This window comes from Podarcis cretensis (genome assembly GCF_951804945.1).
Source record: "Podarcis cretensis genome assembly, chromosome: 16".
Taxonomy (NCBI): domain Eukaryota; kingdom Metazoa; phylum Chordata; class Lepidosauria; order Squamata; family Lacertidae; genus Podarcis; species Podarcis cretensis.
Genome location: NC_137186.1, coordinates 13,168,613 through 13,182,324, shown reverse-complemented (window position 1 = coordinate 13,182,324; position 13,712 = coordinate 13,168,613). Strand labels below are relative to the sequence as shown.

The 13,712-nt window shown below is 47.9% G+C and overlaps 1 protein-coding gene across 2 annotated transcripts in view; it reads left to right on the top strand.

Moving 5' to 3' along the window:
* The first annotated feature begins 2,225 nt into the window (after nt 1-2,225).
* The window catches only part of PLCB3 (phospholipase C beta 3), a 68,750-nt gene continuing 57,263 nt past the window's right edge, over nt 2,226-13,712 (top strand). For both annotated transcript variants that reach the window (XM_079957931.1, XM_079957930.1), the window contains exon 1: nt 2,226-2,359. In XM_079957931.1, the coding sequence (XP_079814057.1) occupies nt 2,261-2,359 (99 nt within the window). In that variant the 5' untranslated portion in view covers nt 2,226-2,260. The remainder of the gene's footprint in view (nt 2,360-13,712) is intronic.

The following is a 13,712-nucleotide window of genomic DNA, read 5'->3' as shown; positions in this document are numbered from 1 at the left end:
CAAAGGGGTATCACTGAGGAAGTTTCTCTGAACAAACGTATCCTTTTTTTCTGAGGGTGTGCTTTAAATGTATATACAGCCAGCCTCAGTGCCTTAAAGCACTTTCCGCATTTGCTGTTCCTTGACTACCACCACCCAACATCCGGCAGCATAATAACTGCCATCCCAGGACTCTCCCTCTCCCATAATCTATAAAATGGGTGCAAGACTTCCCCCAATCTTTTCTGCAACCTTTAAAACAGAAGTAGGGAACCATCTTTGCAGGACAAAGATACAGTTCCTCAAGAGAGACCCGTATCACAGGTCTGGGATTTCAGAAATCCTGAAAAGTGGTTGATGGATTAAGTATCTACTGTTTTGGCAGCATGGCCCTAGATGGAATTTAAATGTTCTCAGAACACATGTGTGGATTTTATCCTCTCAACAACCCTATGAGGTAGGCTTGGCTGAGAGCAAAAGAGATAATAATAATAATAATAATAATAATAATAATAGATTGAATTAATATCCTGTCGTCTTTTCTCCAAGGAGCTCAAGGTGGCTTGCATGCTTCTCCCCCTCCTCATTCAATCCCCACACAACAACCCTGGGCCGAGAGGCAGTGACTGTCCCCATGCCCATCCAGTGTGGTTTATGGCCAAGTGGGGATTTGAACTCTGGTCTCCTCCAGGTCCACACCTCCACATTGGACTGATCATAGGATGGATAGAATCTGTCTACTATTAGCAGTGGAAGCTAAGTAGAGCCTCCAGCCATAGGGGCAGTCTACCTCAGAGGACCAATTTGCTTCTAGGTGGGGAAAAAATGTGAGCTTTCCAGAAGAAGCTGTTTGGCCTCAACGTAAGAACATGAGAAGAGAAAATGAACCTACTAGATCAGGCCAATGGCTCATCTAGTCCAGCTTCCTGTATTCACAGTGGCCATCCAGGTGCCTGTGGGGACACTCTCCTCTACTGTTTGTGGCTGGTGGGACGCACAAACTGAACCCGGGTCTCCCCCGATCTGAATCCGACACCCTAAACCTAGAAGTGGGGGAGCGGGTGGGCTCCCTTACGATACGATAATCTTTATTGTCATGTCCCATACAGAACAGCGAAACTGAAAAATCTACATCAGACATTCAAAAACCAACAAGCCAGCTATCCCAGCCTGGTTAGCCCCTAAAAACTTTGATACCCCATAACTGAATACAATATACTCACATAGAGACTACCTTAAAGGTAAAGGTAAAGGGACCCCTGACCATTAGGTCCAGTCGTGACCGACTCTGGGGTTGCGGCGCTCATCTCGCTTTATTGGCCGAGGGATCCAGCGTACAGCTTCCGGGTGGCCAGCATGACGAAGCCGCTTCTGGCGAACCAGAGCAGCGCATGGAAACGCTGTTTACCTTCCTGCTGTAGCGGTACCTATTTATCTACTTGCACTTTGCTGTGCTTTTGAACTGCTAGGTTGGCAGGAGCAGGGACCGAGCAACGGGAGCTCACCTCGTCACCGGGATTCGAACCACCGACCTTCTGATTGGCAAGTCCTAGGCTCTGTGGTTTAACCCACAGCGCCCTAGAGACTACCTTACACTGCGTTTAAAACCAAAATCGCATTTGAATAGAAACTGTTTCTCAGGCGGCTAGTCCTAGTCTTTATAACCCTGTACCTTCTTCCAGAAGGCAGAAGCTGAAAGAGATCATTTCTGGGGTGCGCACTATCCTGCACTATCTCTGCAACTTTCTTATGGCGCCTGGAAGCATAGATTTGATCCAAGGTGGGAAGAGTGCACCCAATTATTCTCTCCGCAGTCTTTACACCCTTGGACAGCATTGCTTTCCCCCTGACCCTGCAGCTCCCAAACCACATACACAGACCATAAGTTAATGTTGTTGGGACTCCAACTCCCATCAGCCCACTGCCAGCATGGACACTGGCCAGGGATGATGGGAGTTGGAGTCTTAACAACATCTGGAGCTTCTCTAACCACTGCACCGCACGGTCTACAATCCCGGGCAGGTTTCTCCAGAAGTAAACCCTCGCCACCATCCCCGCGGGGCTTACGCGCGCTCGGAGCACTGCGCGCCGGAGTCCTCGCTCCCAGCCCCGCCACGCAGCTCCTCCTTCCTCCGCTTCCCTCCAAGAAGGAGCCGGGCGGTCTCTTTAAGCGCCTTCTCCCGGGCCGGTCCCACCCCTGCGCGCAGTCCCCGCCCAGGGAGAGGCAGCGGCGGCGGTTCGGCACGGGCAGCGGGGGTCCCGGGCCAGGAGCGCCGCAGCCATGGCCGGGGCGCGCCCGGAGGTCCACGCGCTCCAGCTGGAGCCCCTGAAGGTCCCGGAGACCCTGATGAAAGGCAGCAAGTTCATCAAATGGGACGAGGTGAGTCTCGGAGGGCGGGACGAGCCCACATCTCCCCCTTCCTCGCGTTGCAAACTTTTCTTGCAAAATAGCCACCCTCCCTTCTGCAGGCTTGCTTTGATCTTAGAGAGGACCCCCCTTTTCAGAGGGGTGGGTGCGTGGGCCCCAGAAGCCCCCATTCCCTCACTTGTCCCCTCGCTTCAGATTGTCGGTCTTTCCTGCGCAACAGTGTGTTTCCATGCCCGCGTACCCCATTGGTTTACTTTTGGGGGAACCCGCTGACTTCCAAAAGTAAAGATTTGGTAGTTTGCCCATTTCCCCTGCTTTCCCCCTTCTCTTATTCTGCTGCTGCCTCTGGGTTTTTTTGTGGGGTGGTGGATCCTTTCTGGGAAGCAATCTTGTCCCCTATCTGTATCTTTACACCCCGCTGTTTTATTTACTGGGGGTTCCCTTCTTGTAGAGAGAAATATATTATTCCTCTATCCTCCTACACTTTAGACCTCCTTTTTGACTCCCTCTCTAGATTACTCTCCTCCTCCTTCCCCCCTTATCTCCTATGACACTCCTAAATTCCATTCCTTTGCAACTCCCCAATTCTTTACATTTGAGTTTTATTTTATTCATTTATTTTTTTGGCGGCTTCGTGCAAACTCTGTTGCAGAAACAAATCCCCCCTTTCACTTATCTGCAGCTCCCCCATGGTTTGCATAGGCGCCCCTTCCCAAAGGAGAGAAAAAAGGTCTCTTTATTAAGTGGCCCCCCCCCCCCACTTCCTTGAAAGAGTATTTCTTTTCTCCATCAGTCTTGGGAAGCCCCCTTCCCAGTCCCTAATTCTGCTATTTATTTCTTTTTGGCTTCTATTTCTTGACACACGTATACCCACAATTCGCAGCAGAGCAACAACCTGGGAAGGGGTTGGAGAAAAGACGGGGGTCCCCTCTGACTTGTTTGTTTCACCCCGCCCTATCTCTTCCTTTAGTAGAGCCACTTTTCCTTGGAAAAGACCTTCTCAGCGGGCCCCAAAGCTGCCTTTTCCTCTCCTTTAAGCCCCCTTATAACATATCTCCAACACAATCCTCCAACTTCCACTTGCAAACTTCAGCCTGACCCTCCCCTGTCTCGCTTCCCTGTTCCCCTTGCCCCCAAGTGTGACCTCTCCAAGGCTCCCTTGCCCTGAGCTGTCAACGCACTGGGTGGAGTTGATACCTTCTCCCTCCCACTCTTCCTGCTTTCTCTCTTTCTCTCCTGTTAGCCTGACTCTTTCTGGAGACAGACCCCTCCTTGCCTTTTTTTCCTTTTTCAGGAACTTTAACCTCCCGAAGTCTTCAAATCAAGCTATCTTTTTGCCTTCCTTGCGCCGGAAGGATTTTTTTTCTTTAAATGTGCAATGCGCTGGGTGGTATCTAGGGAGACAAGAAGCATTTCCGCCCCCCCCCTTCCAACATTTCCAACTTTTTCTCAGTGTTTGTAAAAAGAGGGAGGCTTTGTTGAATCCTCTGTTGACTGCCAGCCCCCTACCCCTGTCTCTCCCCCAGCCCACCCGCTTCCATTTAGTTTCCGGTGCATTTATACTCCCATGTGCCCCGAATGTTGATTTTGGTGTGTGTACATGAACATGAAGTGTTTTTTATTATAAAAAGAGGTTGTGTACTGTACTGCAATTCAAAGGGGCTCTCTATGGGACATGGGTGTTCTCTATAGGGGAATCTGCCTGCAAGGGGACTGGCCAAGCCTTTGGAGTGTGTGTATGCTCATGGGGTGCTCTCAGTGGGGTGCATTCTTGCGGCAGATGCATACAGGCCTGCCCCACTGAGCTACTTAGACCCAAAATTGAAGCAAAGGCAGTCTCTGAAGCTCTATGAGTTTGGGTCTGTCTTGGAGATGGGCGGATGGTGTCGGGTGTGGGGAGAGTTTATCATCTTCTTCTTTGGCGATCACTCGTAGCCGAGTAAGATTGTCTTCCATAAACACGGTTTTAACAATGAGTCCATAAGTGACTGTGGAGGCCAATTCTGGATCCACACATCCTTCCACAGTGGGGACATTGGTTTCCAGGTGGGAGTTGATCACGGTGTGGATTTGCCAAGCGTACCTTCCTCTTAGCATGTTTCTCCCTTGCGTCCTGAGTTCGAGTGTCTTCAAAGCCCATGACACCTTTGGTAAAGGCTGTTTTCCACTGGAGCGCTCGCAGGCAAGGGTTTCCCAATTGTTGGTGTTTATACTACATTTTAAAAGATTTGCCTTGAGACAGTCTTTGAACCTCTTTTGTTGACCACCAGCATTACGCTTTCCATTTTTAAGTTCAGAATAGAGTGTAGTTGCTTAGGAAGAACTGGAAGGGAGGTAGAGGCCTGAGGCCCTTGGTGGAAGAGTGAGGTTAAAAACCAATAAATATTATATGTGGGACCTAGAATGAGTAGATGGGTGGCATTTGAATTGTGGGGGTGGATTTGGCAGATCAGCCTGAATGGGGCTTTGGGTGTTTACAGCGAAGGGACCCTCTGGATCACTTCAGTGGGGCCCAGTGATTGTGGGGCAGAAATAAGAAATCCTTGATTATTTCCTCCATTCCCTTGGGGCCTTGGTTACTGGGGGGCAGGAACAAGTTTCTTCTGACTTCTGCCCCCCCTTACTTTCCCTCCTTCGGCCCTGCTGGGGGTTTCACAATCTAAGCACTATGACAACAGCCCTCTTGGCCTTCCTTCCTTTTGCTCTATCCAACCCCAAAAAAGGAAGCCCAGAGCCTTAGGCAAGAAAAAAAAGACATACAAGCTAGATCAATGGGCCTGGGCCCCTCTCATTGATCAAAGGGGGTTTTTGTGTCAGGGAGAGGGGGGGAAGATAGTGGGGGGCAGGCAATCACCCCTTAGTAGAGAAGATTCAGGACTTAAGGGAAGGAATTCAGGACTTGTCCTGATTGAAACTGTTAAGGAAAAATGCTAAGGGAAGCTCCAGTACACACAAAGGGATATTTTCTCTTTGTGCACATGTGTGTGTGTTTTGTATACACAACCCAGACTCCTGTGTCAGGATATTATGGGGAGGGTGAGCATGGATAGGGAAGTCTGTCTCCTTCTGTTAGAGGAAAACTGGGCGAAAGTTTGGTGTTAACAAGAAATCTCTGACACTGGTTTGTGGTTTGTGTGTAAACACGCTCACAGTTTTGTGTCTTATCTGTAGGTGTTCACTCTGGGGTGGGGAAGGGGGAAGTTCCCTCCTGGGGAGGAACCATAGTCTCAGTTTTCTTTTCTTTTTACCAAAGAGTCAGGTTTTTAGCATTCGTAGAACCTGAGATAGGAGGCAAAATATACAGACAATATTTTCATTTTGGGCTGAGGAATCAGCCTGCTTCCCGCTTTCAGCGTTTTACTCTTCCTTGCTGGAAAAATTCCTGCAAACACCCACAATCTCACCGATTCTCTGCACTCCCGCCCAGAAGATCTCTTCTAAAATGTGGCGAATTCATGGAGTGTGGGGGGGGTGGGGTATGTGGGCCTAGTGATTTGTGGCATCCTGTGCCAGGCCACATTGGTGCTGGGAGGGTGGCAGGCTGTTTTGGAGGCAAGACAGGTGTCACGTGGGCCTGGTTTGAGAGAGGTGCATGCGTGTACATGTGTCTGGGGGTGAGAGAAAGCAAGGGATTTTGCAACCTTCAACTGCCCATATTTCTTCTTTTCCCCTCACTCTGATTGTTTGCTACTTTCTCTCCCCGCCTTTTTTTACCCAAGGATGTGAATCTAATGACTATTTGCACAGCCTGAGGAAACATGTTTCTGAGGTGTCTGCCAAATGACACCCCCAATGGCCCTCTTCCCCTCCTCCTTTCGCCTCAGAAATGCTTCTCAAACAGCTGTGAGGACAAATCCTTTCTCGGGGGAATCCTGTTTCTTGCCTGGAATAGTCGAAGATGGAGAGCTCATCTGCCCAGCCAACACTGCAAACAACATGGGGAAACAAGGAATACTTTCCCTTCTTTCCTCCCCTGTCTGGTTCTGATCTTAATTCTCCTCATTCTCCAGCATCCCAGCCCAGATCTGCGGGGCCAGAATGTCAAGCAGCAAATTGCGGCTAATTTCCCCCTTCCCATCCGTTTCCTTTCAAAACAGTTCTCAAAAACGGATAATTTCCCAGGTCAGTTAATTTCCCTGGGGGGAGAGTGGTAGCAATTGCCTCAATCTCTCTTTGATCTTTGTCAGCTGAGCCTGCCTCATAGGGCTATTGTGAGGATAAAATGGGGGGGGGGGGCAGGTGTCTACGTTGTGGAGGGAATCTCCATGTTTGCTAGGAAAGAGGAAGAAAGTCATTCTACTTAAGAGTAGAGCCATTGAAATTAATGGTTCCCAGTTAATTATGTGGATTGAATTTAGTGGGTCTACTCTGAATAGGAGTAACGTATTGGAGACAACCTGTAGTTTAAAAGAATCATAGAATTGTAGAGTTGGAAAGGACCATGCGAGTAATCTAGTCCAACTCCTGCAATGCAGGATTATTTTGTCCAACATGGGATTCGAACCCATGACCTTGAGTTCAAGAGCTTCTTGCTCTCCTGACTGACATATCCTGAGGGGTGCAACAGATTCATACAGATGGGTGGCTTCACTGGGGCTTGTAGGATTAGACAGGGCAATCTGAACGGGGTTTTGTGTGCTTCCACTTTCCAGCAAATGAAGAGCTCATCTTGAGGTACCCCTCATTCTTCCTCCTGCATTATCCTGATATCAGGGTGCCCTTTGCTTCTCTTAAGTACCCTTGAAATCGCCGCTGGCATGTGATGGCGATATTGACATTTAAACGTTTTGGGTTATTTTGGGGGGGATGCCTTGTGTTTTGCCTTTCCACCCTCTATCTCTCCTCACCCTGCCCCAGAAATATCAATGTGTGAGCATTAGATACGATCCCTGACTGACTTCGCCTCCGCCCAGGTTCTCATTTTTACAGCGGTTTCCTTATCATAAGTGGGAGAGCCTGGAACAATGATTCCCGTTCAATGTTCCCACAGCGATAACAGTCCAGAGGGCAGCTGATGAGGGAAGGGCTCTCTGTGTGGGTGGGTGATGTAAGATTTGCGGGGTGGGGGCATGCTGTTACAGAGCTGCTTGGAAATGGCCCCCCGCTCTGGAGTCCTTTGCAGTGTCCGGAACCAGCTCCCGGCCTCCAGTGCCCACCCCCATTTCCTTTTCATCTCCAGACAGAGTTTCAGGGTCTCTGGGTATTTAGCGTGCTGACCAATGGGAGTGCATATGGTCTCTATTAAAATTCCTGTCTTGTGAGCTCCCCCCCACCCCACTAATACAGGGCCTAAGGGGGATTCCCACAGTCCTGTGATGCCATGGATGGGGGGGGGGTGAGTTTGAGAGGGTGCATTGAGAACAGCCAAATCCTTTCAGATGACAAAGGCAAAGTGTGGGGTGGTGGGTAGGAACTTCATAGTTGCTGCTGTGTAGTGTGGAGCACAATGCAGTGAAATAAAATCTTTGACAGGGTAAATAGGATTTTGTGTGCATTCTAATTTTAATCAAAACTTTGCAAGCTGGCACAGCAAAATGCAGGTTACCCTGTTTGTATTTATACAGTTGGGCCGCATTCTTACTGTACATTTAACGCACATTTTTGGCCTGCAGGATTATTGGGAACTGTAGTTGGCTAAGGGTGCTAAGAACCATAGCTCTGTGAGAGGTGAAATACAGTTCCCAGGATTATTGGGGGTGGGGGAGGGTGGGCTTTAAATGTATGGTGTGTAAGCAGTCTTTAAAAAATGGAGGAGGCTTGGTGGTGTGTGTGTGTGGAACCTTGATTCAATATGTTTTTATTAGATTATCATTCTACCCTGCAAAGAGCTCAGAGCATATACAGTACAGGGTTGGGGTTTTTCTCCCTTTACCACTTTATTATTGCAAGAACCCTGTGAGGTAGGTTAAGTCAAATCTCCCACTGAACTTCATGGCTGAGTAGCGGGATTTGAATCCAGGGCTCGAGGTTTATGAGTCAGTGGTCTGCCCAAGACTTATTTAAGAACTCAAATGTGAAATTGCTGGTCTAACAAAAATAATGTTTTTTACTGGATGAGTAGGGCATAGCTGAGCACGACACTATTTTTTTGAAAAGGGATGCAGAAATGATGCCTCTTAGCTTAATGTCTGTCCCATGAGAATTGGTAGAAAGCATGATTAAAGCTAGAATGATAAAGAATGTTGAACGATAAGCCTTGCTGAGGAAGAATCAGCACGGCTTTTGCAAAGAGAAAGCCATTCTTGGCAACCTTGTACTGTACTAACTTCCCTAGATTTCCAAAAACCTTTTGACAGAATCTCTGGCCAAAGAATTTTTAGTAAACTTTTGTGCATTGCCTTAATGGATTGTTATTTGCTTAAAGAACAAATTGTAAGGATAAGTATACATTTCTCACGGTCGTGGGGAGGGAGCTGGATCTGTATTGTTTGGGTCTGGTGCTGTTTAACATTCATAAGTGATCTTGAGTCAGGGGTGAGCAGTGAGCTAGCCAAGTTTGTGAGTGACAGCAAACTATTCAGGATGGTGACAATCTGAGCAGACTACAAATATCTCCACTGGACGAACAGCCAACAAAAACGGCAATTGGGGTTTAGTGTAAGTAAGCGTAAAGGGTTTCATATATAAACATATAAACCGGTTTGTTCCGAACTGGTAGAGGCTAACTAGAAAAGGGAGATCCTGGGGTTGTGCTGGATAACTCTATGAAAACATCAACCTGCTTTGTGTGTCAGCACCAACAAGGAGAGATTCCTTGCTGGAGATTCTTAGGCAAGCTATCTGAAAGCAGACCTGCCAGTTTCGTAAAGCTTCGCAATAAATATATGGCGCAAGACTGTTTGAATACTATGTATGGTTCTGACTAACCAGTCTCAAAAAAGGATATCACAGAGCTGCAGAAAGTAGCAGAGAGTGCAGTTGAAATGATCAGGGGGGCTGAAGCAACTCCTCTATATTAGGAAAGTTTGAGAGATGTTTGAACTTTTTAGCTTAGAACCAGTGGCGTAGTGCAGGGGGGGCCGGCCGCACCGGGCGCAACATCTGGGGGGGGGCGCTCGCACTCGCAGCTCTCTGCCCCTACTAAAATCCATGGGTTAGGGGGCGCAAATTACTTGCCTTGCCTCGGGTGCTGACAACCCACGCTACGCCACTGCTTAGAACTTCAGCTGTAAGCTTCCAGATGGGCTCCCAACTCCCGTCAGCCCCAGTCAGCGTAGCTAACGCCCAGGGATGATAAGAGGGGTCTTATCAACATCTGGAAGGCTACAGGTTTCCTAATCTAGTCTAGGGAGACATAATCAACGTAATTAAGACTTATAACGTTATACATGGTGTGAAGAGAGTGAGTGAGTGAGTGAGAGAGAGAGGTCCCTTCACTTTCCCTCAGAACCGTGGGTTGTGTAAGGAAGCTGAATGAGCAAAGACGCAAGGAAGTGTTTCTTCACATAGGTCACATTCGCACCATACATGTAAAGCACATGGCTTCCCCTAAAGCACCCTGGGAACTGTCCTTTGTTAAGGGGGGGTGGAAATTTTAGCTCTCTGAGGGGCAACCTACAGTTCCCAGGGTTCTCTGGGGGAAGACATGACTGCTTAAGCCTTAAGTGGTATAATTGGGCTTTCACTATATGGTGGTGTGGATACAGGAGTTGCGCATTGTTAACCTATGGAATTAGCTGCTGCAGGATACTGTGATGGCCAGTACCTAAGGGGGATTTATTTATTTGTTGTTTGTTTATAGAATTCATATCCCCCACCCCGGGAACTTAAATAAATTGATGTTGGAGGGAAAGCCTGATGGCGAGGTACCTGCTACTTTAGGTTTCCCACAATGCCATGCTACGCATCTAAAATGGCAGCTGCCTGCCTCACGTGGATCAGGGGAAGCCAGCACAATGCTCTCCTAGAGGTTGTCGGACTCAAACTCCCATCAGCCCCACTCAGTTTGGCCTATAATTAGGGGAGAATGTTGTTGTTCAACAACTAAATTGGAGGGCACTACATCCGCTACCCCTGTGGTGCATGGTATCCAACTAAGTCCTACTTGGAGAAGACCCATTGGAATGAATGGACTTGAGCTTAGTCATGGTCATTGATTTCAATAGCTCTACTCTGAGGAGGGCTAACATGGATACAGCCCAAGACAAATTGTAAACTAGAGGAGGAGGGGGCAGAGGGGGTCCTGGGGGCTCTTGGCAGCTGCCAGAAAATGCCTGGTGCTGACACCAAGCCTGATTCTCTCCACTTTTCCCAGGCCACGTACTTTCCTGTGCAAGACTTAGGGGGTCTCCTTTGGAGCGTTCCTGCTTTGAAAGCCATCGGATCTGGGCGTGGGCTCTTTCCTGCTGTTTGGCTGGAGACCTGAGCTTATTGTGCAGATCCTAATGAACCCTATTAAGCGTTTTTGCAGATGAGTGGTAGCTCTTTCTCCTCCATTTCCTAAGCTGTCCCGTACACACCTCCGCTTCCGAGGCTAATTTCAGGTATTGAGTGGTGATGTGAGCTGTGTGTTGAGAAAAGGTATTAAAAGGACTGAGGGCAAGTGGGGGTGAGGATGGAGTCCCTAAAGAGCTTGGATGATGGTAGTGAGAGAAGCTTTCCCCCCAAGCTGGGTGGGTCTAAGTTAAAGACTGAAAGATTTACAGGCTGAATTTAATAGTCACAAGTGGGGCCTACGATAACATGTCACAGTTAAATGTTTGGCAAAGGCCATACCTCAGTGGTAGAGCACTTTCCTTGCATGCCAACGGTCTCAGGTGAAATCCTTGGCATCTTCAGGTAGGGCTGGGTGAGTCCCCTGTCTGAAATCTTGGAGAGCTGTTGCCAGTCTGTGCTAGACAGACCCAGTGGCCTGACTCTGCATGAGGCAGCTGCCTATGTTCCTATTTAAAACGGCCGTTCGTTGAGAACCATGAGGACTAGAATCTCTATTTTTAGGGGAGCAACCATAGTTTGGCTGTTGAGCACCTGCATTCCATGCACAAGGTCCCAGGTTCAGTCCTGGGTATGGCTGGCAAAGACCCCTTGCCTGAAAAACCTGGAGAGATGCTTCCAGTCAGTGTGAAGACAAGACTGAGCTTGATAGACCAGCCATCTGACCTAGTATAAGGCAGCTTCAGATGTTCCTATTGTGGGTTTCTCTTGTTATAGGCAGCCTCCAGGTCTGGTTTCCTCTTCTCTCACCCCCTGAAGTCAGTCACTATTCTGTGGCCACTGAACATGGTCAGTCATCACTAAGATGTTTGGGGGCTTTCCATCTCTAGGTTTGTTTGTTTGTTTTTCTGTAAGGGTTTTTTTGTACTCTAGCACACCACAGGGTTTCCTCAAGCCTGCTGGTGACCTCTGTCTTTTTCAAAAACACACACATTTTATTGGTTTTTCAGACAGAAACAGAATTAACGAATTAACATCAACAAATGAAACTCCCTCCCAGCCTCGCCACTGGGTTCAACAGCACTTTTCTTACTTGGGATTTCCAGAAGTCTGTTTTCAGAGACATGCTGCCTTTGACAATGAATGCAACAAAGGCAGAGCATTCCCTTAGCCTTCATTAATTTATATAATAATAATAATAATAATAATAATAATAATAATAATAATAATTATTTATTTGTACCCCACCAATCTGACTGGGTTGCCCCAGTCACTCTAGGTGGCTTCCAACAGAATTTAAAAATACAGTGGTACCTTGGTTTATGAACTTAATCCGTTCCTGAAGTCCATTCTTAAACCAAAACTGTTCTTAAACCGAGGCATGCCTTCCCTAATGAAGCCTCCCGCCACCGGTGCCCGTTCACCATTCGGGTTCCGTTCTTAGACCAAGGTAAAGTTCTCAAACCAGGACACTATTTCCAGTTTTGCAGAGTTGTAAACTGAACATTCTTAAACCGGACTGTTCTTAAACCGAGGTACCACTGTATAATGAGACACCAAATATTAAAACCTTCCCAATACAGGACTGCCTTCAGATGTCTCTGGAAAGTCCTAGGTATAGTTGTTTATCTCTTTGACATCTGACAGACAGACATTCCACAGGGTGGGCACCAATACGAAGAAAGCCCTCTGCCTGGTTTCTTGTAGCTTCAAGCCTCTCAATGAGGAAACTGTTTAAATCCCCCTTTAAAGCCTTTTTGAGTTGTTGGCCATCACTACCTCAGGTGGGAGCAAATTCCATAATTTTAACTGTGTGAATAAAGCTTCCTTCGAGTGTTACATGAGAGGGAGAACATTTTTTCCTTGTCCGCTTTCTCTACACTGTGCATTACACTGTATACACCTCAATCATGTCTCCTTGCCTTTTTTTTCTAAATTGAAAAGCCCCCAATATTGTAACCTTTCCTTCACAGGGGAGTTGCTACAACCCCCCTGATCATTTTCTTATTTCCCAGGATTCTCTGGGACAACCAAAGAAATAAAGTTGTATAAAGACCAGTTTCAGTTTCCTGTTCCTGAACCTGCCATATCCATTTTTTCAGTTGAGGTGACTAGAATGGTACTCCCAAATGTGGCTGTGCCATAGATTTGTATGATGGCATTATGAAACTGGCAATTTATATTTTCAGCTCCTTTCCTAATGATTCTTAGCATGGAATTTGCCTTTTTCACAGCTACTGCTGCACACTGGGCACTACCGTGAGAGGCAGGGCCTCCAACTCCTAGGGACCAAGCCCTTTTGGGGGCCCCAATATTTGGGGGGAAAGGCTGGACCCCCCCCCCCATGTTCAAAGGAAGCAAAGGAGGCCAAGAGTGGAGCCAAACATGGCCCAGATTCTGTGGCCAGCTCCTTCTCTTCCTCCTGCCACAGAGGGGAAGGAGTGGGGAAGCAGACCGCAGTCAGTGGCGGCAGCAGCAGCAGCAGCAGGAGATGGAGCTGCTGGCCATTGAACCCGTGCTGCCACTGCGTTTGGCTCTGCCACTGGCTCCTCTCGACATCTCAACGCCATGTGAGTGACGTTTCCGTCGGAAGTTTTTCGTGTCTCAGGTGAGAGGGCTTGGGCCTCTCATACAAAAACCGCTAAGGCCTCAACCGTTCCCAGGATTCCTTGGGGCATGAAATCTTACGCTTGTATAAAACTGCTCTACAGGTAGATACTTTATGATTCCAACTCAGATTGTTTTGGAATGGAGTTACCCATGGCGGGGAGAGTTGGTGGGGATTGTATCGGTAGGGTTTTTGCCTTACTCCCACCTGACACAGATCCTGTGCCTGTAACAGTTGCAACAACGGGCAGGTGTTCAGCATCTGCACCCCTGTGCCAGGAAAAGCTACACATGTTGAATTTCTGCCTCTTTCTGACAGTAAGAGCCGTTTGACGATGGAAAGGACTCTCTTGGAAAGTGGTGGACCCTCTTTCATTGGAGGTTT